Here is a 26,649-nt window from a genome sequence, read left to right as displayed (position 1 = left end):
AACCCTAACCCTAACCCTAACCCTAACCCTAACCCTAACCCTAACCCTAACCCTAACCCTAACCCTAACCCTAACCCTAACCCTAACCCTAACCCTAACCCTAACCCTAACCCTAACCCTAACCCTAACCCTAACCCTAACCCTAACCCTAACCCTAACCCTAACCCTAACCCTAACCCTAACCCTAACCCTAACCCTAACCCTAACCCTAACCCTAACCCTAACCCTAACCCTAACCCTAACCCTAACCCTAACCCTAACCCTAACCCTAACCCTAACCCTAACCCTAACCCTAACCCTAACCCTAACCCTAACCCTAACCCTAACCCTAACCCTAACCCTAACCCTAACCCTAACCCTAACCCTAACCCTAACCCTAACCCTAACCCTAACCCTAACCCTAACCCTAACCCTAACCCTAACCCTAACCCTAACCCTAACCCTAACCCTAACCCTAACCCTAACCCTAACCCTAACCCTAACCCTAACCCTAACCCTAACCCTAACCCTAACCCTAACCCTAACCCTAACCCTAACCCTAACCCTAACCCTAACCCTAACCCTAACCCTAACCCTAACCCTAACCCTAACCCTAACCCTAACCCTAACCCTAACCCTAACCCTAACCCTAACCCTAACCCTAACCCTAACCCTAACCCTAACCCTAACCCTAACCCTAACCCTAACCCTAACCCTAACCCTAACCCTAACCCTAACCCTAACCCTAACCCTAACCCTAACCCTAACCCTAACCCTAACCCTAACCCTAACCCTAACCCTAACCCTAACCCTAACCCTAACCCTAACCCTAACCCTAACCCTAACCCTAACCCTAACCCTAACCCTAACCCTAACCCTAACCCTAACCCTAACCCTAACCCTAACCCTAACCCTAACCCTAACCCTAACCCTAACCCTAACCCTAACCCTAACCCTAACCCTAACCCTAACCCTAACCCTAACCCTAACCCTAACCCTAACCCTAACCCTAACCCTAACCCTAACCCTAACCCTAACCCTAACCCTAACCCTAACCCTAACCCTAACCCTAACCCTAACCCTAACCCTAACCCTAACCCTAACCCTAACCCTAACCCTAACCCTAACCCTAACCCTAACCCTAACCCTAACCCTAACCCTAACCCTAACCCTAACCCTAACCCTAACCCTAACCCTAACCCTAACCCTAACCCTAACCCTAACCCTAACCCTAACCCTAACCCTAACCCTAACCCTAACCCTAACCCTAACCCTAACCCTAACCCTAACCCTAACCCTAACCCTAACCCTAACCCTAACCCTAACCCTAACCCTAACCCTAACCCTAACCCTAACCCTAACCCTAACCCTAACCCTAACCCTAACCCTAACCCTAACCCTAACCCTAACCCTAACCCTAACCCTAACCCTAACCCTAACCCTAACCCTAACCCTAACCCTAACCCTAACCCTAACCCTAACCCTAACCCTAACCCTAACCCTAACCCTAACCCTAACCCTAACCCTAACCCTAACCCTAACCCTAACCCTAACCCTAACCCTAACCCTAACCCTAACCCTAACCCTAACCCTAACCCTAACCCTAACCCTAACCCTAACCCTAACCCTAACCCTAACCCTAACCCTAACCCTAACCCTAACCCTAACCCTAACCCTAACCCTAACCCTAACCCTAACCCTAACCCTAACCCTAACCCTAACCCTAACCCTAACCCTAACCCTAACCCTAACCCTAACCCTAACCCTAACCCTAACCCTAAACCCTAACCCTAACCCTAACCCTAACCCTAACCCTAACCTTAACCCTAACGCTTGCTAGTTCATAAACGGGGTGATCTTCGACTCTATCTTACGAAGACGTCGCCAAACATTTCAAAACTTTGTAAAAGTCGCCAAGCTCATCCATCCCATTGAACATTATCATGTATTTATGTTACAGTCAATTTCGTTGATTAAATTCCTAAAACTAAATTTGTCTATCACTCTATCAATGTTTATTTTACTTGGCAGAATTAGGGGGGCGAAATTTTATTTCAATAACGAAAAGGGGGCAATGGACTAAAAAAGTTTGAGAAACACTGCACTAACCTATATATAACTACCATTGCAAAAAAAATGTCCAGCCACCTGAGAAGTGCTTATTATGAAAGACAGGAAGGTATAAAAATGACCAGTGTAGGTGCAGAAAATTCGCAAAGAATAAAAACTAAAATTCAAGAAATTTCACATTTCTAGCATATTTCCTTCAGTGAAATATTTCACTAATAGAGTGGGGCGTCCTCATAAAGCCCCGTGTCGCTGCAAATAGGGTTAAATAAACAATAATTTGCTGAAGGCTATTTTCCTCAACATTTACTTGATGTATCACTTTCCCTGTGGTGCAAAGTGTTTTGCAGTTTGTTTATGTAGTTGCCTTTTCCTAGCGTAATTTTACCTTCAAGAAGTTGAAATTTAATTCATTTTTATAAATATTTTCAGGTTCCTGATGAGGGCTTAAGTTAAGCCGAAAAAGTTTGAGTGTTAAAACTATTTGTAAATAGGCTATGTAAAATATATTGTTATAATGCTCAGCCCTGTTGTATTGTTGTGTCTTATCCATATTTAACCTGTAAGCAAAAGGTATAAATGGGAACATACAAAAAGTTATTTTTGGGGGCAGGTTTGGGGAGTGGCGCTTGAGCCCCCTTAGCCCCACGCTGGGTGCGCTACAGCACGTCACTCCTCACAAAAATCCACCACGCTAAAGCCTAATGGTGGATTCCGCCTTGTAGTCCGTATTTATAATGGCTAATAGTATAATAACTTCAAATGTGACTAATAAAACTTTTCTGTTTTTGTGAACCAACCCAGCAAATTGTTCACTTGAAGCGGTTGACTGTCTCGTATCATTACTATAAGACTTGTTACTTAATGCAACAAACAGTGTAGCCTACCAGCCTCATTTTTTAATCATAAATTGATTTCGCTGTAGCGAAAAAATTAAGGCTGCTACGCAGGTACACCAGACATAGCATCTTTTCACATATAAAGTAGGTGGGCAATTGCCCACCTAGTCCCTTTGCTTTCCCCTTATCCGTTTCTTTACCCCCTAGTTTGAAACTAGCTGGGCAATTTTAAAACTTAATTTTTGTTTAAGTTAGATCCAAGTTAAAGAATGAACAGCTAAATGGAAAGTTTCAGCATAGGCTACATTTAGAACATAAGAGCCTACCTTTGACCTTACTTATAAATAATATCCTAATGTTCTATTCAAGCAGATTAATTATCAATTTGTGTTGTGACTTGCGAGTACCTCAAATTTTTTGTGAGATTCTAAATGTCTGAATTACCGAAGTTTGTTTTCTGATTTTCATCAAAATAAAATAGGCTACCAGCTCTTTAGAATCAGCTAATTCTGCAAAGATTCAACTCATTATAATATCTTAGCAGTAGTGTTTCATATATTGTCATAGTTGTTTCTTTTTCCTTTGGTACAAGAGACCTCTGCAACTAAATGTTGCTAGATTAAATTTTATTAAATTATTATTTATAAAATATTGTGGGCGTGGATGAATATAGGAATCAATTATGAGTCTCAAAAGTGTAGTCTAAGTAGGCTATAATATGGCTTTTTACCCACAATTGGACTGAGAAATCTACATTTTTAAACTTGCATGTTTTACGCTCGGGAAAAAAATGCCCTTTTTCCCATCACTTACGCGCTAAAAGTGCCCTTTTTTGAACATTTGCTTCCCTAGTCCCAATTTGTGAAAAGATGCTATGACACCAGAGTCACTATAGCCTAGGCTATATAGTGGCTCTGGGTACACTGTTTGTTGCATTGAGTAGCCTACCGGTAACAAGTCTTATAATAACTTCAAAAGTGTGTATTTTTTTACCATAATTCTTATGTGAAAGCGATTCAGCATTAAATTACCTTTCTAATGAGGTAGGTATAAAAGATCGATTTTAGACGATTTCGAATTTTTGGCCTATGGAAGCTGTTGCCATTACAGAAAAATGGCCATAACTCACTATTCCCAAAGAGGAATCATGGGGCTTTTTTTGGTGATTCCACATCACCAATCAAACCTCCTGACAAAATTTCAAATTAATATAATTTTTTTCCAGGTCAAATCATTCAGCGACCGGACTAGCCTATTAGGCTACTCGCTATTTTTAAGTTCTGTACCAACTCTTCATAAAATGTTGCAGCAGTGCTGATTAGACTACACCACGGCGAGCTGTAGACCTCAGAAGTGTAACCATTATTTTATTCCGGAGCAGTGTAGGCTGCTGTTTATAATCACGAGAAATGAAGCACTCTAGTCAAAGAGGCGCCACTGTACGATTGATGGCAAGCCTTTACGTGTCTTAGTGTTCCAGACAATGGTTCACCTAATCAAACGTCATATAAAAACCGTTCAAGTCTACTGAATATTACGTCATGGAAGTTGCTAGAAAATGTGCCAAAATTGCACCAGCGTTCATAAGAATTGTGTCAAACCTGTTTGGGCCTGTTTAAACAGGAAATATTACATCAGCTTTAAACACCTGTTTGAATGACTTCATAATTGTCTTTCATTATTGCGTCACAGTACTGCATATGTGAGTTTGAGATATTGCTATCTATTCTGGTCATTCGTAAAATGATTGTTTGAAAGTTGGCCGCACATTTAACTGTTGGCTTAGTGCTTGCTAGCTGGACAAAGGTTCCGTCTTTTATCCAAGTAATCTGTTGTGTAGTGACAGTTTAAGTGGTGTAGGCGTTGCACCCCCTCGTTTTCGGTAGCCTCGGGCTAATTTTACAGGAATACACTGTTTGAAAAGAAGTTCAAGTGTGTGTTTCTTCGGTCATTATATACAGACGAACGGATTAGGGAACTTTATGTTAAAATTTTCCCAAGAAGAGATTATGGTTTACCGCTGTGACCATAAAAAATAAAAGACGATTCTCTGTCTAGTGTTTGGCGCAGAAGCACTTAGAAGTAAAAAAATAAAAGACGAAGTTTGTAGTTGGTAGGCTAAGAAGCACTTAGAAGCAAAGAAATAATAAAAGAAGATCTTATTGGTTGGTAGTCTAAAGAAGCAAAGAAAATTAAAGACATTTCTTCTCGGTAGGCAACTGAAGAACTTTAAGCTAAAAAGTAAAGACATTTCTTCTCAGTTTGGTACAGAAGAAAAATAACTTTGACATTTATTGGCAAGAAAGAAGATTAAAGGCAATCCATCTGTGCTTGAAGATTCAAGTGGAAGAATCCAAGCAAGTTTTGTGGACGTTTGGACTTCATATACTCGTACAGCTACGGTATCGTGCATTTAAATTCTTTTTTGTATTTTTACGGTCTTTGCAGTTAAGTTTTTTATAACTACTGTAATTTTGTGTGTTTGTGTAACTTAATTTTTTAATTGTTAAATTTAGCCCTAACATTTAATATGTCTACACTCGGTGGTGACAGGGACTCGACCGCCGTCGACTCGACTGAGTTTAAGCCTGATGATGTTCTTTGCGGTCGGGCAGGCCATTCTGGGGAGGGACCCATTAACGATGAGGCTAAGTCAGTTCGAGAGGCCCGGCATCTTAGACGGGAGATTTTGACTCAAATTGGGAAACTTTCTGTGGCCCTAGGTTCTTTGAGTGATAAGCAGGAACTGTTAATTTTTCGATCTAACTTATCTACTTTAGAAGAGGAATTACGGCATTTCCATGCTCTCTTGAGTAAAATTTTTAACTGTGCAATCTTAGCAGAACTTCGTGATAGGGTAGATCCCGAATTTAACTCGTTAAAAAATAACTTCGAACAAAAAGAAAGTGATTTCTCAGATAGGTTGGATGCTGACATACATCCTGAGGATAGCGCCTCAAATGTAAGCACTAGGATGTCTGAGAGCTCGTCACGGATAGTTGCACAAATTAACCTACAGCTAAGACGAGAGGAGCTCCAGATCCAAGCCGAGGCCATAGCGAGAGCTGAGACCATACGAGTTGAGGCCGAAGCGAGAGCTGCTGAGGCCGCCGCGAGAGCTGAGACCATACGAGTTGAGGCCGAAGCGAGAGCTGCTGAGGCCGCCGCGAGAGCTGAGGCCGTACGAGCTGAGGCTGCCGCGAAAGCCGAAGCGAGAGCTGCTGAGTTCGCACTCAAAGACGCACAGTTGAGGGCTGAACAACGTAAGGAGGTAGCTTTAGCTGAATATCGTTCTGAGTTGGGCTCCCGGCGTAGCTCTAGGAAGGGCTCTTCTAGGCATTCCAGAAGTGAACATCAATCGCAGTTTAATTTACCTAACCTTTTCCAGACGCCTGTTTAATCTGTAAGTGGACCTGTACAATCCACATGTTTTCCAGCTGTTTCAGGAGGTCTTGGGGCCGCGGCTAAGGGTCTTCCGAAGGCTGTAGAGCCAAGGTCTGCAAATTACAACCGAACTCCTCCCCCAGAGCGTACAGGTCACGGGGCCGCCATTAGCAGTAATGCTTTGCCCCCTTCAAAGTTTTCTGCGCCGCTAGCTTTTGATCGCCCAGCTACACGTAATTTAGGTGGTTGTGAGAGGCGTATCGTGTCTCCTGATTTTAACGTGTTTGAGGATCGTGATCAGGCTGTGCATGTGACTGAGCCCACTCAGCCCCTTAAGGGATATAGCTTGTCTTCTCCCGCTAAATCGAGTTCTCAACAGCAGGATTGCTTTTTTGAATACCAAAATAGTAGGACGTTCTTCGATAAGGCGGCCTTGATTGGTTACGATGGTAATAATATGCCATTTGTCTTCTTTAAAAATCGTGTTATGGCCTTGATGGCAGCTTCGCCCTTTAAGGGAACTTGTTTGACTTTGTTGCAAGCAGCTTGTGTTAGAACAGCTGCACAAACGATTGCTAATTTGGTTTCCGACACTCCTGGCTTGTCAGAGGAAGACAGGATAGAAATGTCGTTATCTCGCTTGTCCCAACGTTTTGGAGTTCGTGGAGGTCTTTTCGCAGAACCAGAAATTAGAAAGTATCGCTATGGTAGCAAATTGACTTCTATCTCTTCCAGTGATTTGAAAGAGTTTAAAGATGAATTGTCGCAGTGTTTGCTTTACGCGAAAGCTTATGGTCAGCGTGATAAATTAGAAGGACGTTTTGTTTTGGATTTGGCTAAACGACTCCCGTTTGACGCTAAGCAGCGTTATCTTGACTTTTTAGGTGATCAGTATGGTAGCACTGAGGAACCTACTTTTCAGAGTTTGTTTGATTTTGTAGTACGGGAGGAAACGCGCAAGTCGACTGATTTTAGCATTATGCTAATGGGCGATTCTGATGAGTCGCAGCATTTTAAAAAGTTTGGCAAAGGAAAATTGCCTTCATGTCCGGTTAGGCAGACGTCGGTAAAACCCCATGATAATGTGATTTCAGGGAGTTCGCAGTACTCGACTGCTGTTGGCACACCGCGCGGCGGTGTGGCCAGACGTAGTGACATACCGGCGTGTTTTTGTTGTTCGTCACGTGGTCAAGTTGAATATCATTTTTTGTCTAATTGTAAAGAATTTTTGCGCTTGACACCTAAAGATCGGAGAGATGTCATTGTGAAAGCTGGCAAATGCTTGAATTGTTTGCGCCAGCATATAGTTAGAGACTGTAATCATGCAAATAACTGTCGTAAGTGTGGACCTACCAACGATAGGAAACACTATTTTCTTCTGCATGAATTTTATGTGACGTCCCGTGATTCTCTGGATTCGGTCGGTAAAGATGAGGCTGGTGCCAGAGTTCCTGTGCGTAATGTTAAGATTGGAAATGTTAAAGCAGCCTTTAACCGCGTTACTGCTGCTCGTGTTTTGAATCCAATGACTGGCAAATCGAAGTTGGTGTATTGTCAGCATGATCCTGGTTCGCAGTTGACCTTTGTTTCGAGTGACTTGGTGTGCGAACTTGGTCTTAAACCGTATGATAAAGCGTCGTTTAAAATGGATACTCTGGCTGGTCAGAAACCTACTTGTGCTGACCTTGTTAAACTCAACATCCAGTCGTTAGAGACTGATGAACTGTTTTGTGATATAACCTCGGTGGTTAACCCAGCTTGGGCTGACGATGTTAAAACTTTACCCCATAAACAAGATTTAAGTGGTTTCCGTCATTTTCATGACGTGAATATGTTTCATTTGAATGATTGTAGTACTGTAGATGTAGCCTACTGATTGGCAACGACAACGCTTATTTGATGTGTGCAAAAGAAGAGCGTGTTGGTGACAATCGTAGTGAACCGCATGCTTTGCTCACTCCTCTCGGTTGGTTGGCTTGTGGTGGTAAGTCACCCTTAGTTGAAAGCGTTGCTAAAGTGTGCAGAGTGCAGACGTCTTCAGAGTCGGATGTCATCTCTGGCTTTCAGCGTAAAATTGAGTCTCGCGATATGGAAATAGCAGACCTGAATAAAGTCATTCAGGATTTGACTTTGCAAAATGAAACCTGTGAATTGTCTCGCAATGATATTTTGGCTAGAGAACTTGTCGAACCGAATATTGAGTTGAAAGATGGTCGATTTGAGATACCTGTTCCGTTGAAGGAAGATATTGATTTACCTAACAATTTTGTGTTGGCGTCAGATAGAGCTGCTGCTTTAAGAAAGAAAGCTTTAAAACAACCTGAACTTCGTGATTTCCTTACTGACACCATGAAAGATCTTAAATCTAATGGCTATATTGAGCGTGCTGGTGAAGCAGGAAATGTCAAGGGATTTGAATGGTATTTACCATACTTTGTGACGTCACAATTAAAAAAGCGTATTGTTTACGATGGCAAGTCTGAATTTCGAGGAACTTGTGTTAATGATGTAATGTTTTCTTGTCCTGATTTGTTAAACCTTCTGGCAGATGTCTTGGCTAGATTTCGGCTTGGTAGGTTTGGTTTCATGGCCGATGTGATTAAATACTTTTTTCACATTTTGGACTCTTCAATTCGTAAGCCCAATTTTATTGAACTGCTTACGTACACAGGCAGTGCCGTTCGGATCGTGAACGAACGCCCTTTGGTACCTTTGAGTGACGACCCTAGGGATTTCACTGTCATCACCCCTGCCTCACTTTTGACCCCATACTTAGACCCATACTGTGCTGTTGGGCAACCACATGATCGTGACCAATTAAGAAGGGATTATCGGTTCAATTTGTCACTTTCTCATCAGTTTTGGAGTAAATGGATCGATTTTTACTTGCCAGGTCTTCAGGGCCGGAAAAAATGGCTAAAAATGGCCGAGAATTTGGAGCCTGGTCAACTTGTAGTGGTAGGTTCTCTCCAAGACATTGGTAAACGTGGGAAGTATCAACTTGGGAGGGTGCATGAGGTAGTTCCACAAATTAGGAAAGGGAAGCCTGTGGTTCGTAGAGCCAAAGTTGCCGTCTGCAACTATGATGAGAGTACGGGGAAAGTGAAAGTAGACTACGTGTTGAGGGATATTTCGTGCCTCGCCCCCGTAAAGAACACCTAAGTGTTAGGGTTTGAGCCTGGTTTTGTCTGCGGTGGCCGATACTTGTCTGAGCCCGGAACAGTCGGTTATTATCGCAACTATTGTATATAGCGTCATTTAGTGTGTACCTATGGTACCAATTTCATGTATCGTCGTGTTTATTCTTATTGCTGTTCATTCTTTGCATGCCCTTTGTATTTGCGTATTAACTTAAACGTGAGTGATTCAAACAATTAGTGTATCATGTGTTTTTATTCATTGGCTCACAATTGTCGTCAATTCTTTTTTAGTTATGCCATGTCAGACTGTCATAACTAGGGGCCGCTATGATCCAGACAATGGTTCACCTAATCAAACGTCATATAAAAACCGTTCAAGTCTACTGAATATTACGTCATGGAAGTTGCTAGAAAATGTGCCAAAATTGCACCAGCGTTCATAAGAATTGTGTCAAACCTGTTTGGGCCTGTTTAAACAGGAAATATTACATCAGCTTTAAACACCTGTTTGAATGACTTCATAATTGTCTTTCATTATTGCGTCACAGTACTGCATATGTGAGTTTGAGATATTGCTATCTATTCTGGTCATTCGTAAAATGATTGGTTGAAAGTTGGCGCACATTTAACTGTTGGCTTAGTGCTTGCTAGCTGGACAAAGGTTCCGTCTTTTATCCAAGTAATCTGTTGTGTAGTGACAGTTTAAGTGGTGTAGGCGTTGCACCCCCTCGTTTTCGGTAGCCTCGGGCTAATTTTACAGGAATACACTGTTTGAAAAGAAGTTCAAGTGTGTGTTTCTTCGGTCATTATATACAGACGAACGGATTAGGGAACTTTATGTTAAAATTTTCCCAAGAAGAGATTATGGTTTACCGCTGTGACCACTTAGCAAAGACACAGCCGCTTGCTCTCGAGCGGTGTCGAACCGGCGTGCTAGTGTTACGGCCAATCTCTGTACAAATCAAACGTCATATAAAACCGTTCAAGTCTACTGAATATTACGTCATGGAAGTTGCTAGAAAATGTGCCAAAATTGCACCATCGTTCATAGACTTGTGTCAAACTTGTTTGGGCCTGTTTAAACAGGAAATATTACATCAGCTTTAAACACCTGTTGGAATGACTTCATAATTGTCTTTCATTTATTGCGTCACAGTTACTTTCTACGTGAATTTGAGATATTGATATCTATTCTGGTCATTCGTAAAATGATTGTTTGAAAGTTGGCCGCACATTTAACTGTTGGCTTAGTGCTTGCTAGCTGGACAAAGGTTCCGTCTTTTATCCAAGTAATCTGTTCTGTAGTGACAGTTTTCAGTGGTGTAGGCGTTGCACCCCCTCGTTTTCGGTAGCCTCGGGCTAATTTTACAGGAATACACTGTTTGAAAAGAAGTTCAAGTGTGTGTTTCTTCGGTCATTATATACAGACGAACGGATTAGGGAACTTTATGTTAAAATTTTCCCAAGAAGACATTATGGTTTACCGCTGTGACCATAAAAAATAAAAGACGATTCTCTGTCTAGTGTTTGGCACAGAAGCACTTAGAAGCAAAGAAATAATAAAAGAAGAACGTGTTGGTGAAAATCGCTGTGACCAGCTAGCTAACGTCGAACCAGGGCTTTCATCACTCAGCTATGCAGCCAGCTCACCACCAGGCCCTAAAACCAGAATTTAGGAACGAAACATATTGATTCATTTACATCGACATGTTAGAAACGATTCTCCGCACATTTAATATTATTGCTGAATCTCTACTCCATTCTATTTTTTTCATGCTTGAGTGATCCGGCCATGCATTAACAATTTTTGCTAGTTATCTTTCTTTTACGTTTCGGCATTGACTGGACTGGTCAATGTTTATAAATCTGAAGAACTGGAGATTTGGAGTGAGTAGGGAATATGCATAGATACCCCTGGGAATATGTAAGAACTCGGCAAGCAACTGTTTCGTTTATTATTGTCGTTTTCAATAGGCTACACCAATATTGTTCTAATAAGTAAGGCCTGCACTATATCCAGCCTAGGCAGAAAACGTTTAAGACACGACACTTCTTGCAACCCTTAGAGCAGGGGTTCCCAAGCTGTGGTACGCGAAGGTTTTTCAGGTGGTACGCGGGTAGCTTCCGTTTTTTTCACAAAAACCTGGATTTCACAACTTTATATTTTGTTTACAATTTTTTTTCCCAAGCCTATTCTTATTGTTACGTAACCATTCTTGTTGCTTCGTATCATTACGATCTTCAAAATACAGGTCGTCATGTCAATTGTCAACAAGGAACACAGTTACTTTTGCTTTGAAAAGCCGTACAACGCTGTTGGACAGTGGGCGTTGATTATGTCTAATGATTGCTCTTTATAGATATCATCTACTGTTTCATAGCTTAAGCTGCAAATAGCGTTGAATAATGCTAGTTGTAAGCTAAGAATAGATCGGAATAAAATGTTCAATAACAGTTACAAGGAATGTTCTCCAATAAACTTCTGGCTCAGTATGGCCTCTTCATATTCAACGCTAGCTTCCCATGCTGTTCCACAGCTACCGATTTTCCCTTCCACGTGGAAATGCGAGCATGGATTTTCAGTAGGCTAATGATGAACATCAAATCAAAAAATCGAAACCGACTCGGTGCGCCCGGAAATGACTTTCGATGCGTTGTTAGTAAATTTACACAGCGCATCGACCAATTGGTGGACACTAAACAAAAATCTTATTAAATTTAGTTGCGGTGCTTTAGTGTTATTTTAGTAGGCCAATTTTATTCTTCTGAATAAAATATTATTTGATCAAATTGGTTGTTCTGCAAGAAGTAATACGCTTGGCAGTACAGAGCGTCCAAGTGGTACGAGATCGTAAAAAGGTTGGGAACCCCTGCCTTAGAGTGAAGGTATTAGCGAAGTGTGATTCTCAGTGCGATACTTTCGAGGAAACAGTTTGCCGACTGCGTATACTTTTAATTATCAAATTAATTCACTTTTAATGATGAACACTCTGGGTCAGGGAAACCACCATTTTGTTGTAGCTTACAATAAAAGCATAACATTTGCGCCTCAGACAATGTACAAACTACAGCATAACAAACAAACGATTCTGAAAGTTATTGCCGGCGTGTGTTAAGATGTTAAGGCCCATATGCAGACTTGGACAACTAGAGTTTTTGTAGCCTTTCGAAATTAGATTATACTGTAATTAGAGTAATTTAAGCTTTTAAAAATTAGACTAGGATCAGAATAGGGATGGTAGAAGTGATAGAAGCTATCCAAGTTTTCACAAATTAGAGTAGAATTTAAATTAGATTAGAATTAGTTAGACGCATTTGTCACAATTTTTTTTTAGTTGGATAAAAACGCCAAAGTGGCAACTGGGGATCAAAGTGTCATTCCGCCATCACAGCACTAAAACCACTCGCGTTATAAATATACATTGTGACGTCAGTGAATTGATAGATTAATCGAATTTTTCACGACTTCGCTGCTTAAGGGATGACATTTTGAACTTGATTGTTTTATGGCATTTTCTTTGTATAAGGTTGATAAGAGCGCAGTATCCTTTTATTTTCCAAAAATACTATTGGACAAACTAAAATTTTTAGCAAAACAGAAGATTGGATTAGAACTACAATTGAAGCAAACAAGTTTTTACCGAATTAGATTAGAATTACAGTAGAATTACCGACATTTCGCTCTAATTTATAGATTTAGACAACTAGAATTATCTAGCTGTCCAAGTCTGCCAGTATGCAGTGGACTCGCAGCATCATTAAACAGATTAATTTTGTACAAAGCCACAACGCGAACAGACAAACAGATAGCTTACAATGATGAAACTTTAGCTGATGTGCGGTAGAATGAAACTAAAATGACGAGGTGTTTCAACGCTTTCAAACCATAATATTTTTTGAGCAGTGAATTCTGACGTTGGCTTTGACGGATTGGTTCCGCTTTTTGACATTTTGTATTTTCATGATAAAATCACGAATATACAAATATTCTGCTGCTCACAGCAAATTTATGGCCTAAATGTGATCTTTGGACCAGACTGTTTTTGTTTGATTGATGGTCTTTCATGTATCTACACTACCGTTTGTCACTTGGTCTGAGCATTATGACTCATAAACAATCCAATCTACCACAACATTTGATTGTTTTTAACCCAAAATTTGAAAATATTTCAAAAACTAGAGCCAACTCGAAAAACCAATGACACATCAAATATTAGTTGGCCAATGATTGGCTGGATCTGTCTCAATAAATCTAATCTACAAAACTCAAAACAGGTCTGAAAACGTTTTGAAGGGGCTGTTCCAATACCTTATGGGACGATCGGGAAAAGGGGGCACAATCGTTATAATACATAGATTGATTGCTCCATGGGTAGGTCAAAAGCACATGGAATCCCCTCATGAAAGATCGCACATCTACAAGTTAGCAGACACAATATAGAAAGTTCACAAAACGTTTTTCTCAAGAACTTGTCTTTGTAAAGCTTCTAGTTAAAAGACAATATACATCAGAAATATGATTACACAAGTTGTATTTGAGCGGCCGTCAAATATTCTTGTAAGAATCCATGAGCTCTTCCGTTGAGCACTTGAAGCATGCGAGGAATCTTACCAGGAACCCGCTTAGAAAGCGCAGCCAAGCTTTGAGCAAGATATTCTTTGGGATTTTCTACTTTGATCGGATCATGAGCTGGTTTCCCGGCAAATGCCAACTGTGAGTATGCTGTCTGGTAGCCAGGCGTGTCTTCAACTTCAACAAAGTGTTCATCATCGGGAACAGAATCGTCACTGGGAAGCTCAAACAAACCAATAATGGCCTCCAAGAGTGGAGACCAAAACTGTGCGTAATTCTCATCAAGTAAAGCAGTGCAAGAAGTAAGCAGCTTGGTGTATCCAACGGAGCAGATGTTTCTCTCAGTCTTTCCAAGGACTTTTTGAAGATCACTAATCACAAGCTTCTCCAAGACCATTCCAAACATATTGGACTGGATGGAATCGATCATTTTTTGAAAGGAATCAGCGGAATTCTGAATAATATAAATAGCAAAGAAAACTAAAATACCTCGGACAAATTTGACCGTTTTGCTTCGCATGAGGCGTTGAAAAAGAAGTGAATAAATCTGTTTCATGTTCGGTTCCAAAGTAGTTGCTTGGACATGTTCTACCAACGAATTCAGCAAGTAAAACCCATAATGATCGTTTGTTTTTGATGCTATTAACTTTTGAAACACTCCAAGAACATTGTTTAATTTTTCCAACCCCATAGCCTGACCACCACCCTTTTCAATGAAAGCTTGCAGAAGTCGCACAAGTGGGGGAATATTTCCTGGGCGCTCCCACAAAACCGGGGCAAGTAAATGGGGAAACAAGTTCATATAACTTTCTGGAATTGTAGCTGCATGCAACTCAAGTAAAAGGGACATAATCTGAAATACATATGGAATGAACTCAGTCACATCTCTCATCAAGATATCAGTGAAAATTCCAAAGAGAGCTTCCTCAAAGCTTGAAACGGCGGATTTATCTGCAGCGCATGTGATTCGAATGCAGAGGGACAAGCCTTCAAACATGTAATGGTTGAAATGCGGCTTGTTAGGGTTTTTGCTGGCTACGGTAAGTTTTTGTGTGAGACCATTCACCAAGTGCTGCATGTAAGGCATTAAACCCTCCTGGCCAAGAGACAAAACCCTCATGATTGCTTTCATAACATATTCATTCTCTTCCGAACCATCCAAGTTTAATGCACCAAACAATTTATTTAGTAAATTTTCCAAAAGTGGTAAAATATCAGATTTGGTTATTACAGGGCTGCCATTCTCTGCTTTAATCATGAGTATGCGTTCAAGGGCATGTGCAGCATATGTGTGGACAACGTGGCTCTTACAAAGAAGAAGTTCTATCATGTGGGGAAAAGCAGCCAAAAGTGTGTCATGACCAAGTTGAATCCTAAAAGTCACAACATAACGCAGAGAGTCGGCCTTTAATACAGGCAATTCATTAATGTTTGATTTACTTAACTCTGATAAAATATGTGAAGCATAAAACTGCTTTAGATTGACCAGTTCATTCGACTTAGTGGTTCCCAACTTAGCAGTTGATCCTTTTTGAGCCAATGACGTTACCAAGTAAATGGCAGCATCTTTGCTCTTCCAATTGAGAGCTGGGTTAGATCCATACTGATCAAGCATGCTCCCAACATATTGTGAGAATATCTGTGTTACAGGGCCTTCAGCAAACTTAATTAACCCTCGAACTAGATCACATGCAGCACGGCGCCTAGTGTCAACATCTGAGCCTTCTAAATCTTTTCTGATATATTCCTCTGGGTTGTCTTCAAATTGCTCTTCATCTGCATTCCTAAATTCCATGTTTGGGATCACCACCTTCTCACATATCGATTGTAAAACTCCTTCAGCTTCAAACAGAGCCTTGTATTGAGGACGTTCACAAACTGACTTCAAAAATCCCATGGCATTTGACACCAGCAAATCGTACTTCACCTCCATCCCTGTGTTAACAAGTAAATTCCATATCGCTGTGACAAACTGTGGTAAAAACTTGGCAAATTCTTCATCATATTTTTGTGCATAGAGAGAGACATTATCACAAATCTGTGACTTTAACAGCTCAAGCAATCCAATTTCCTGTTCATTGTCCGTATGTAGCATTTCGTAGTCCACAGTTAGTAGGTTGTGGAAGTGGCTCATCCAAACAGTCATATTGTCTTCAAAAAACTCAGGCAAATCTTGGTAATTTAAACTGTAAAATATTTTTGCAATTAGAACGAGTGAACTGAATAATACTTTTAGACCTTTACTGTCATTGGTGTGAGCTTCAACCAATTTTATTGTATTTTCAAACAGATGGGTCAGTGGAAGAGCAAATGTTTGCAGAACGTGTTTGATTTCAATCCATAATTTATCAGAACGAAATTCGTGCCGGTATCTTTTGAAGAGAGAATGAGCTGTTTGTAGAACTCCATTAATCACATGGAAGTCACCACATTCAAATTTACTCTTCATTTCTTCCAGAAGATTTTCCCATTTTTTTGGGAAATCCTCACGTCCAATAATGCTTATAGCTTCGCTCAGTTGCTTTTGAAATTGCAGTGGGCTGTGTAGCATCAAATTGATGATGGTAGACTTGATTGCCCTGCGATCATCTTCGCATATTTTATTAGACTCGTCATCAACAACACGCCAGTTCCTTTTGACAAAATTTTTGAAAGTAATTGCAGCAGCAAGTGCTACAACTGACTGACTTTCTATCTTTCCACCATCTTCAATAACTTTCAGCAACAGCAATGAATATCCAGCATTAGTTTCTACAGTTTCCAAGAATTTTTCTGCTGAGCATCGTGTAGCTGCATCGGGAGATAGTGTCTGTTCCAAGTAAGCAACTATAGTTTGATATGCACTTTGATCCATTTCACGTGACCCAACACTATAAACAAGTCTTAACGTGATCTGCAGTAAATATTACAATATAAATTCATTGAAATATTAATACAATCTACAACAAGGGTCTCAAACACGCGGCCCACGACGACGTTTTGGTGCGGCCCGCGATGCATTTTAGAACTTTTAAATGATTAACAATCGTAGTGCATGTAACTTTGCTGTAAATTTTAACCTAATAAGTGTATATACTCGAGTATAGGTAAAGATTTTCACAAGTGATTTTAACCTCAAAAAGAAAGGTTCGACCCATGATAGGCGAGACAAAAATTTTTTCTCCATTACGGTTCCTTTGCATTCGACCTTTTATTACTCACTTTTAGAAATGATCAAACAAATTAATGAATTGTGTGAGTAAAAAAGTGCCATGCAAATCTATGTTGATTACAGAAATGCGTCAGCAAAGAAATCACATTTTGCATTGAATCAACGCTTGTAGACATTAAAAAAAGTGTCTCCAGTGACGCAATGTGAATATTATTCGCCATGTGAGCGTTCAGTTCAAAACAGCTGGATAAGTGCTGCCATGAAAAAAAGATCAATGTCATTGATTTCAAACAAAACTACCGTATTTTACGGACCATAAGACGCACCCGACTATAAGGCGCACTGTCAATAAATTGCTTTGATCAGTTTTTTGTTCATACATAAGGCGCACCGGACCATAAGGCGCACCGGACCATATATAATAGTAGTATCGGTACTGGTTTTGAGTGTAGGCAATACAGCACTACCGCACTTGATCCATACATTAGGCGCACCGGACCGTAAGGCGCACGATCAATTTATGAGGAAAAAAAGGATTTAAAGTGCGCCTTATGGTCCGTAAAATACGGTAGGCCATCAAAATGTGTGATAAAGACTGCAATGACGTTTTTGTCATTGCAACATGACACGTTAAGTTACTACTAGTGTATGTTATGTGAGAATAAAAATAAAAAATGATAAAAGAAATGTTTAAATAGTCTCGGTCAGTGGTCACAGACATATATTACTGCTTTGCTGTTCTCTTCATTTATTTACAGTAGGCTACTCCATTTTTATGCCAAAAATGTCACACAATTCAACAATCAACAATGGTTAAGCAGGTTACTGTTAAACATTGCTATTATTCATCTGGTTCTTTTTATTGCTGAAAACAATAATTGGCGACTATGTACCGGTAGCCAAAGTGATGTTTTGTGCTTGTGTTTCATCAGCTGTTGGTAACACTGTGTTGGTTGGGGCAGCTTAAGTAGCTCTACTTTTAAATTTCTTCGCTATGTCAATTCTATAGCAATTCAATTCAATAGCAGTACCAGGAATAAGCTAGTTGACATTTACACAAGAGAATAAAAATGTCACCGATTTTCAGCAAAGAAAGTAGGGGTCAACCTATATGCTACATCTGCATTAGGGTGGTCCTTAAAAATCATTTTTTTGAAATTTACTGCTAACCCTTAAAAAGTTTCGTCCTTACAAAAAATGAGGTCTTGCAAAAAAATTTTAAATTTGAAGATAATTTAGAAGGTGCACAATAGGGTGGCTCATTTTTGAACTTTTTTTTTAATTCTCTTGGGGTAGTGGGGAAATGGTGCCAATAAGTGAGAAAACTATCATGACAAAATTTGAGAGTCACAGCAAATTGTTTTCAGCCTCCTCATGGGGCCCAAAAATCGAAAAATGGGGTCAAAAACGCAATTTTTTTCAAAAATATTTTTAGTTTGGGTAGATACAATATTGTTTAGATATATCTAAATAACCTAAAAAAAAAATTGAAGTCATTTGAACTATTCCTTCAGCTTCCTCACAGCTTCTGAAAATTTTCATTTTGCTGAAAATTTTGCATTTTTGTTTGTGGTTACATAACTACAAACTTCGTCAGTGACGTAAATTCAAATAAAAGACGTCACTTTTTCCTACCAAATTAACCCAATTTCATTAAAAAATGACGCAACAGCTCAGGGCAGGTCTATAAAGAGAAATACAATGACGTTTTATAGCTGGCAAAATGTCTAACGCAATTATGTATCATGTAACCACCCACAAAAATGCGAAATTTTTAGCAAAATGGAAATTTTCAGAAGCTGTGAGGAAGCTGAAGGAATAGTTCAAATGACTCCAATTTTTTTTCTTAGGCTAATTAGATATGTCTAAACAATATTGTATCTATCCAAACTAAACATATTTTTGAAAAAAAATGCGTTTTTGGCCCCATTTTTCGGCCCCATGAGGAGGTTGAAGACAATTTTTCACGAATCTCAAATTCTGTCATGAGCGTTTTCTTACTCATTGGCACCATTTCCCCACTACCCCAAAAGAATTTAAAAAAAAAGTTCAAAAACGAGCCACCCTAGTGCACAAGGCCCCTTATGTTCTACATCCCCCTAAAAATGCAAAATTTAGATATCTCGAAAACTGCTTGAGCTTGAGATGTGCTTTTGGTGTCTAAAGATGCAGAAGACATGGTTTTCTATATGCTTTCTGAACATTGAATATGCCTATCTTGAGTAGAAAAGCAGTTATATATTTTGAAAAAACTACTTTTTAGGGTTTTGCGTGCATGGATTCTTAGTTAAACAATAGTGTAGACCAAAAACCACAATTCTACAATTTACCTTTCTAACCTGTTAAATTGTGATGTTGCAAGTAAACAAATAACACTGTTTAAAGTGACTAGAAATCCAGCGACCTGGGCAGCAGATAACCTGTAAGTACTGTTTTCATGTCCCTAAGTCTAGGTGTTCCAAGCTAATGTAAAACTTCATGAAATTCATGTAAAACTTAAAGCTGAGTTCCGAGCAAATGGCTCCTGTGTCCTCATTGAACAAGAGCTGCAAAAAGACCTAGGCCCCTATTGTATCTAGCATGCCGCCATCATATTCATGAGCTGCTAGTACAAACAGCTTTTACCACAATCATGGGAAGCACTGCTTCACCAGATGCTCTAGTATTTAAAAGATTTCAAACACGCTGGGAGTTCATAGACAAGACGAGGTTCACCACAATAGCTGATACAGTCATCGATGTGGATCTAATAGCTTGGGCTGAATAATCTTTGAAGGAAAGAAAAGATTTACGTGATAACAGAGAATTTATAGAGCTCTCATCAATTTTTATGGGAGCTATTCCTCCGAGGGGTGTTCATTTTATGACTCCTGGCCCAATGCATAAAGAAATGTCGAAGATTTGGTACTCATTAAAAGTTTGGATGTTTTATGACCAGTTTAAACTTACAGAAAGAGAAAGTGAGTGGGTTCTTGCAGATGTGTATTTTTGCTACAAAATTGTACCTAGCTTAAGGCATGGATAGAATCTCCTGCTGCAGCCCCGAATAACAATCTAAATCTTTTGAAGTCTTTTAAAGCATATTTCACTATTCCAGAATTAACACTGCAGTGTCGAATGCTGTATTATCCACGTTTTCCTCCCACCTGTGGTATCTGTCTGAAGAACTAGCTGCCCTTGCCTCTTTTGATCGTTCTGTATCGGCCCAAGCCAAAAGACTCATGGTTAAAGCAATAGCCTACAAGAGCGGGAAGAAACTGAGGATGCCCCTTAACGACTGACAATCAATTCTGCAATGACTGATCGACTGGAGTTGTCTGACCAGGCCACTAAGGGGTCATTGTCACTGTTCAAAAAACTGGACATATCAAGTGAGTTTATGGAACAGGATCCAGAAACTGGGCAGCTGTCGAAGCTAGGTTTGGATATTGCAAGGAAGTCCTATTTTTCATGTTTATGCCTTTTATGTTTACTGCACAAAAATAGTAGTCGCTGGGCAATCTGTAATGCTTGCTGTGAGGCATCAAAGATAGTAGACACTCTGTCACAGATGACCACGCTGAGCGAGGTGTAGCTCTTATAGAGGAATATAACCGCATCCTCACAATGAAGAACAGGTTCAGTATCTGATGCAGGTGGTTGCAGACCTTCGGAAACGATTTCCAAACTGCAATAAAGCCACTTTAGCTGACAAACATGTGTTGGCAAACAATTAACAATACAGACAGAAAAACTATGTGATTTTTATGCCAAAGCAATGCAAAAAGCTAGTTAATTTTGTGGTCAGTGATATTCTGATCAAGCCCAATAATTTGTCATAATGCTAAGCTTATGCTTTGTATAGCCTAGTTTATTGCGCATTGTTTTCCTATTTTTGATTACAAGAAGTGCTTTTGTAGCCTTTTTCAAAAACAAATTACCGAATCTCAGACTTTAAGCGCATTTTCTCATAAGGACCACCTTACCCGACCCTGTTATTTGTGTAAGAACCGGATGCAACCTAATTCGTACCATGAACAATTCGCACCGTCAGTTTGGTACCTTGAAAAGATCGAGAGAAAAAATTAAAAAAAGCCGAAGTCGCTGATCGGAGTTTCATCAAACAAACAAAAACTCTTTAGAATCATTACCAGGGTTGCCAACCTGTCTTCACCAAAAAAAGCCAGACCTAGTCACAAAAAAGCCAGCAAAAAAACAGCTGAAAAAGCCAATTAGTATTCATTAAACATACACATATAAAAAGTGCACCAGCAAATAGTGTCCCACCGAACTTTGACTTCAGCGACAACGCAGAAACATAGTTAATAAAAAGACAAGCAACTAGAAAAATTTCTAGTTTCTGCTTCAAAACGAAATTCGGTCGGACACTACAACCAAATATAAGGTAGAAATTACTGCTCGAATTAACGCAGACCGAATTTTTTCCTAAAAAAAATTGCGAAAGATAAAATTAAGCCAAAACAAGCCAAAATTATATTGTGGCCTTTTATTAATTTGACAAAAAATCGATGAAACATGAAAAAAAGCTAGAAAAAGCCTAATTTTTCTGGCTTTTTTATTTAAAAAAAATAAGCCAAGCGAGTTGAAAAACAGCCAGATTTTCAAAATCTGGCTTCAAAAAAGCCAAATTGGCAACTCTGATCATGACCAGAAATTGTAAAATGTTTGTGGAAACTCTGATCAACCCGAAACCCTAACGGTAGCCACTTTAACAAGTCGAAATTCTGCCACTGTTTGTTTGTTTATCTTTATCCTGCATTGCGGGAAAGCGGACTTGAGCGCTATGCATTGGTGTAGGCTACGCCTTCCGACGTACACCTGACCCACGCTGCAGCCGATGGCAATGTCTGTTTCCGGTTGTCTACTTTACTTATGACTTAAATTTGGTACTACCCATTACTCGAAATCGATCACTGGGTAGAGGCAATTATCGTAAAGTTTCTTGCCTAGAGAAACAACAGCAAGTGCGTGTGACTGGAGTCGAACATGCAGGCTTTCGACTGTGAGCCCAACGCGCTCACCACTCGCCATTACTGAAATTGATTAGAATGAAACCGCCAACCAATCATAAGCTACGGTTTAAGTGACGTAAAAAATGGCGAAAAGAAGATGATAGAAAGCAAATTAAGTGATGGATTTTTTGTCAGCTGGTTGGCTTAGAGGTTAGGGTTAGGGCTAGAAAGTAGCCATTTAATTGACGCGGGTTCGATTCCCACCACTGTTATTGCTCTTTTTCTTCTGTAATTACCAAATAAAGTCCAAAACAAGCATTAACTCTCTGGCTGAGTGCTAGAAGGGTCACAATTGGACGGCAGCCTCTTATAACCTGTTCTGATTGGTTGGCGGTTGCATTGTAGTCATTCGCAGTGGCAGAATTTCGACTTGTTAAAGTGGCTACCAACCCTAACCCTTTCAAAATGTTTGCGAAAACTGCGAACAGCGACTTCGGCAAACTCTTACAATCATTACCGGAAATTTTAAAATGTTTGCTGAAAAACGGAAACTGCGATCAGCGACTTCGGCTTTGTTCTATTTTTTTCTCTCGATCCGATCTAACCCTTTAAAAATGTTTACGAAAACTGCGATCAGCAACTTCGGCAAACTCTTAGGATCATCACAGGAAATTTTAAAATGTTTGCGGAAACTAAGGAAAAATGAAAACTCCGATCAGCGACTTCGGCTTTGTTCTATTTTTTTCCCTCGATCTTTTCAGTTTGTTTGTTTGCGGAAACTGCGCTCATAGACTTTGGCTTTGTTGTATTTTTTTCTCTCGATCTTTTCAGTTTGTTTGTTTGCGGAAAACTGCGATCAGCAACTTCGGCTTTATGCTATTTTTTCTCTTGATCTTTTCAGGAGGGAAATTTTAAAATGTTTGCGGAAACTGCGATCAGCGACTTCGGCTTTCTTTAATTTTTTCTCTCGATCTTTTCAAGGTACGAACTGACGGTACGAATTGTTCATGGTACGAATTAGGTTGCACCCGTAAGAACCACCCTACAACACATGTTTGCAATGTTCTATTTGTTTACTTGTAACATCACAGTTTAACAGATTAGAAAGGTAAATTGTAGAATGGTGTTTTTTGGTCTACACTATTGTTTTTTAACTAAGAATCTTACACGCAAAACCCTAAAAAGTAGTTTTTTCAAAAGAACTGCTTTTCTACTCAAGATAGGCATATTCAATGTTCAGAAAGCACATAGAAAACCTTATCTTCTGCATCTTTAAACACCAAAAGCACATCTCTAGCTCCAGCGGTTTTCGAGATATCTAAATTTTGCATTTTTAGGGGGATGCAAAACTTGAGGGGTCTTGTGCACCCTCTAAATTATTTTCAAATTTAAAATTTTTTGCAAGACCTCATTTTTTGTAAGGACGAAACTTTTTAAGGGTTAGCAGTAAATTTCAAAAAATGATTTTTTAAGAAGACCTTTGTGGAGCAACTTTAACCCTAATCGGCATCACCAGCGTCAGTCAGTAGGCTAGTATCCTTTCATTTGCCAAAAATACTCTTTAGACAAACTAAAATTTTTAGCAAAACTGGAGATTGGATAAGAACTACAATAACAGCAAACAAGTTTTTACCGAATTAGATTAATACCGACATTTCGCTCTAATTTATCGAATTAGACAACCAGAATTATCTAGTTGTCCAAGTCTGGTTCCATCAGGGCCATTGTTTGTCTACCAAGGTGTACAGCTGACACATTAATATGATTTTCAGCGTTGCTTGGATCTATTTCTGCTTATTTCTGTTAATCATGTAATCATCTCTGATGAAGAGACTCAAAATATTTCTATATTCTGTAGAAAAGAAACCATGTAAAATACAACTTGACGTGCAGACGAAAATGCCCGCAATGGAATTCCAGGTTAGGGACACTACCTAGCCAGCAAGCCCATATGGGCCCCACATGGGGACCCATATGGGCTGATGTACGGGCCCCATGTGAGCTGCCCATATGGGACCCATACACATTGTGTCCGCGGGCATCACATTGCCCCCATATAGGCTGCCCATATTCATTGATGGGTTTCATGTGGTTTGCTCACACTCAACCCACAAATCTAATATGGGCTGCCCATATGTAACCCATAAATCTAATACAGGCTGCCCATACGTATATCAGGTATATATATAACTATAGACAGATGCCAAAGTGCTCAAACTGCAAGCAGTGAACTTTGCGCAATGCATAACAAGGTGCCCCCAGTAAAGTGCTCAATCGGCGTAAGCCAAGAGCGTCAACAACTGCAGACAGTGCCCACCGTTTAGTATTTATACACTGGAATGGCCATGAAGGTGACATTTTCCTATTTGTGGTACGTAAGCACCAAAAATAGTACTACTGCCAACCTTGCCAAAGTGCTCCAACTGCAAGCAGTGAGCTTTGCGCAATGCATAGCAAGGTGCCCCCAGTAATTTTGCTTGTTCAATTTCATTTTGTGTTTGTTTAAAAGATCAATAAAAGTCGTTTGAGACAACTAAAAAATCTCAAAGTCTAGACAAATGCTGATCGAGGTGTATATCATATTACCCAGTCAGCAAAGGTTCGTGGGGCCCACTTGGGCTGCATATGGGTTACTCACATTAGATTGCGTGGGCCCCAGTACCTATGTGTCCACGGTTTGCAGAAATGTCCCAAGTGAGCAGCCCACCTACGTCTAATGGGTGGGCAGCCTACCATGAAACCATTATTAAAATGTAAACCGCCGTCGCATTGTATCGTTGTATATATTCAATTTTTATGATTATTGCACTTTAATATAGCATAATGGACGGTGCGAACGTATATTTTATAATTTTTCATCATGGTGGGTAGCCCACTTCATGCCCACAGAAAGCCCAGAAAGTTTATTTCAAGAAATGAAAATAAATTCCCAGATACATTTTCATGATATGATAACATTATTAAGATAAATTCAATAAAAGATGTCGGGAATCGGTTGTAAAGAAAAAAATATGAAGTAGGCCGCGCACTTGGGGCCTAATCGGAAACATCAGATAAGCTCACCTTAAGCCCACAAGCCCACGAATGCCCATGGAAATCTCACGTGGGCCCCACGAACCCTTGCTGACTGGGTAGTATGGGTTGCCCACAAACCTTTGAATCACTGTGTGGGTAGCCCATGGTGTGCCGATAAAAAATGTTGGCAGCCCATGGTCTGCTCATAAAAAATGTGGGCAGTCCATGGTCTGCCCATACAAAATGTGGGCAGCCCATGGCCTGCCCATGAAAAATGTGGGTAGCCCATGGTCTGCCCATAAAAAATGTGGGCAGCCCATGGTCTGCCCATAAAAACTGTGGGCAGCCCATAGTCTGCTCATGAAAAATGTGGGTAGCCCATGGTCTGCCCATAAAAAAAGTGGGCAGCCCATGGTCTGCCCATAAAAAATGTGGGCAGCCCATGTTCTGCCCATAAAAAATGTGGGCAGCCCATGGTCTGCCCATAAACAAAGTGGGCAGCCCATGGTCTGCCCATAAACAAAGTGGGAAGCCCATCAATATTTCATGCTTAGCCCATGATCAATAATTTTATGTTGCTAAATTTATTAAAATGCCTTTATATGATCACGCATTTGAAGATTGGAAGTTTTATATTCCACCTTGTCATTTAGCAACACATTCTGCAAGAAAGCCCATATTGGGCACATATGGCAAAAACACAAAAATCCACATAGAACCCACATGCCCACTAGCCCATTAAAATAGTATATGGGGCCCATATGGGCTTGCTGGCTGGGCTATTGGACTTATAATTTCTGTTAATCATGTAATCATCTCTGATGAAGAGACTCAAAATATTTCTATATTCTGTAGAAAAGAAACCATGTAAAATACAACTTGACGTGCAGACGAAAATGCCCACAATGGAATTCCAGGTTAGGGACACTATTGGACGGCGATGATGTCATCCCCTGATGATGTCGTACCCCCAATGTCGTCCCTCATACATCGGGATGCGCAATCATTTACGCCGACAGAAAAAGCTTCATATGCACTGGCGTAGCTAGGGGGGGGCGGGGGGCGGCACGTCTGGGGGGCGGCACTTTCAGACAGTACGTTATTTTTTTTTTTGATAATGCAAAAGTACACGGAAAATAAAAGCAAACAGAATGGCAACGTTCAAAACAGTGGCGTAGCCAAGGGAGAGGAGGGGTTTGGGGGTTACAACCCCCCCTTTGGCACGCGTGTGACGTCACGATATTGAGAATGATGCTTTCAGTCTCTATGTCTCCAAAACAAAGTTTGCCTAATTTTAAACGAAACTCCATTAAAAGAGCGAGTTTTGCCAATACCAAACATTCAAATATCTCAGCCAGGAATTAGCAACACGAAAACATAGAGACTTAGCTTTATTAAGTTACCGAAAAATTCCCAAGAAAACATGATCTTATCCTTTTGCTATGCCACCGGACAGCACCATTTTACAGGAATATTTATACTAGGAGATTTATACCCACACTTTTGTTGAAAATGCTCTCAAAATGCACCAAATCTAAAGTAATTTTTC

General features: G+C 40.1%; 1 protein-coding gene across 1 annotated transcript; it reads right to left on the bottom strand.

The window, feature by feature from the left end:
• Positions 1-13,534: 13,534 nt before the first annotated feature.
• On the bottom strand, positions 13,535-16,864 carry LOC145777084 (exportin-2-like). Its single transcript, XM_082588372.1, has one exon. The coding sequence runs from the start codon at positions 16,834-16,836 to the stop codon at positions 13,930-13,932; it is 2,907 nt and encodes a 968-aa protein (XP_082444498.1). The 5' UTR covers positions 16,837-16,864; the 3' UTR covers positions 13,535-13,929.
• Positions 16,865-26,649: the final 9,785 nt, after the last annotated feature.

This window comes from Aplidium turbinatum, chromosome 9 (assembly GCF_918807975.1).
Source record: "Aplidium turbinatum chromosome 9, kaAplTurb1.1, whole genome shotgun sequence".
Taxonomy (NCBI): Eukaryota; Metazoa; Chordata; class Ascidiacea; order Aplousobranchia; family Polyclinidae; genus Aplidium; species Aplidium turbinatum.
This window is presented reverse-complemented; position numbering and strand designations above follow the sequence as displayed.

Coding starts and splice junctions, on each gene's coding strand:
- LOC145777084 (XM_082588372.1), bottom strand. CDS start 16,836: ATGGATCAAAGTGCATATCAAACTATAGTTGCTTACTTGGAACAGACA.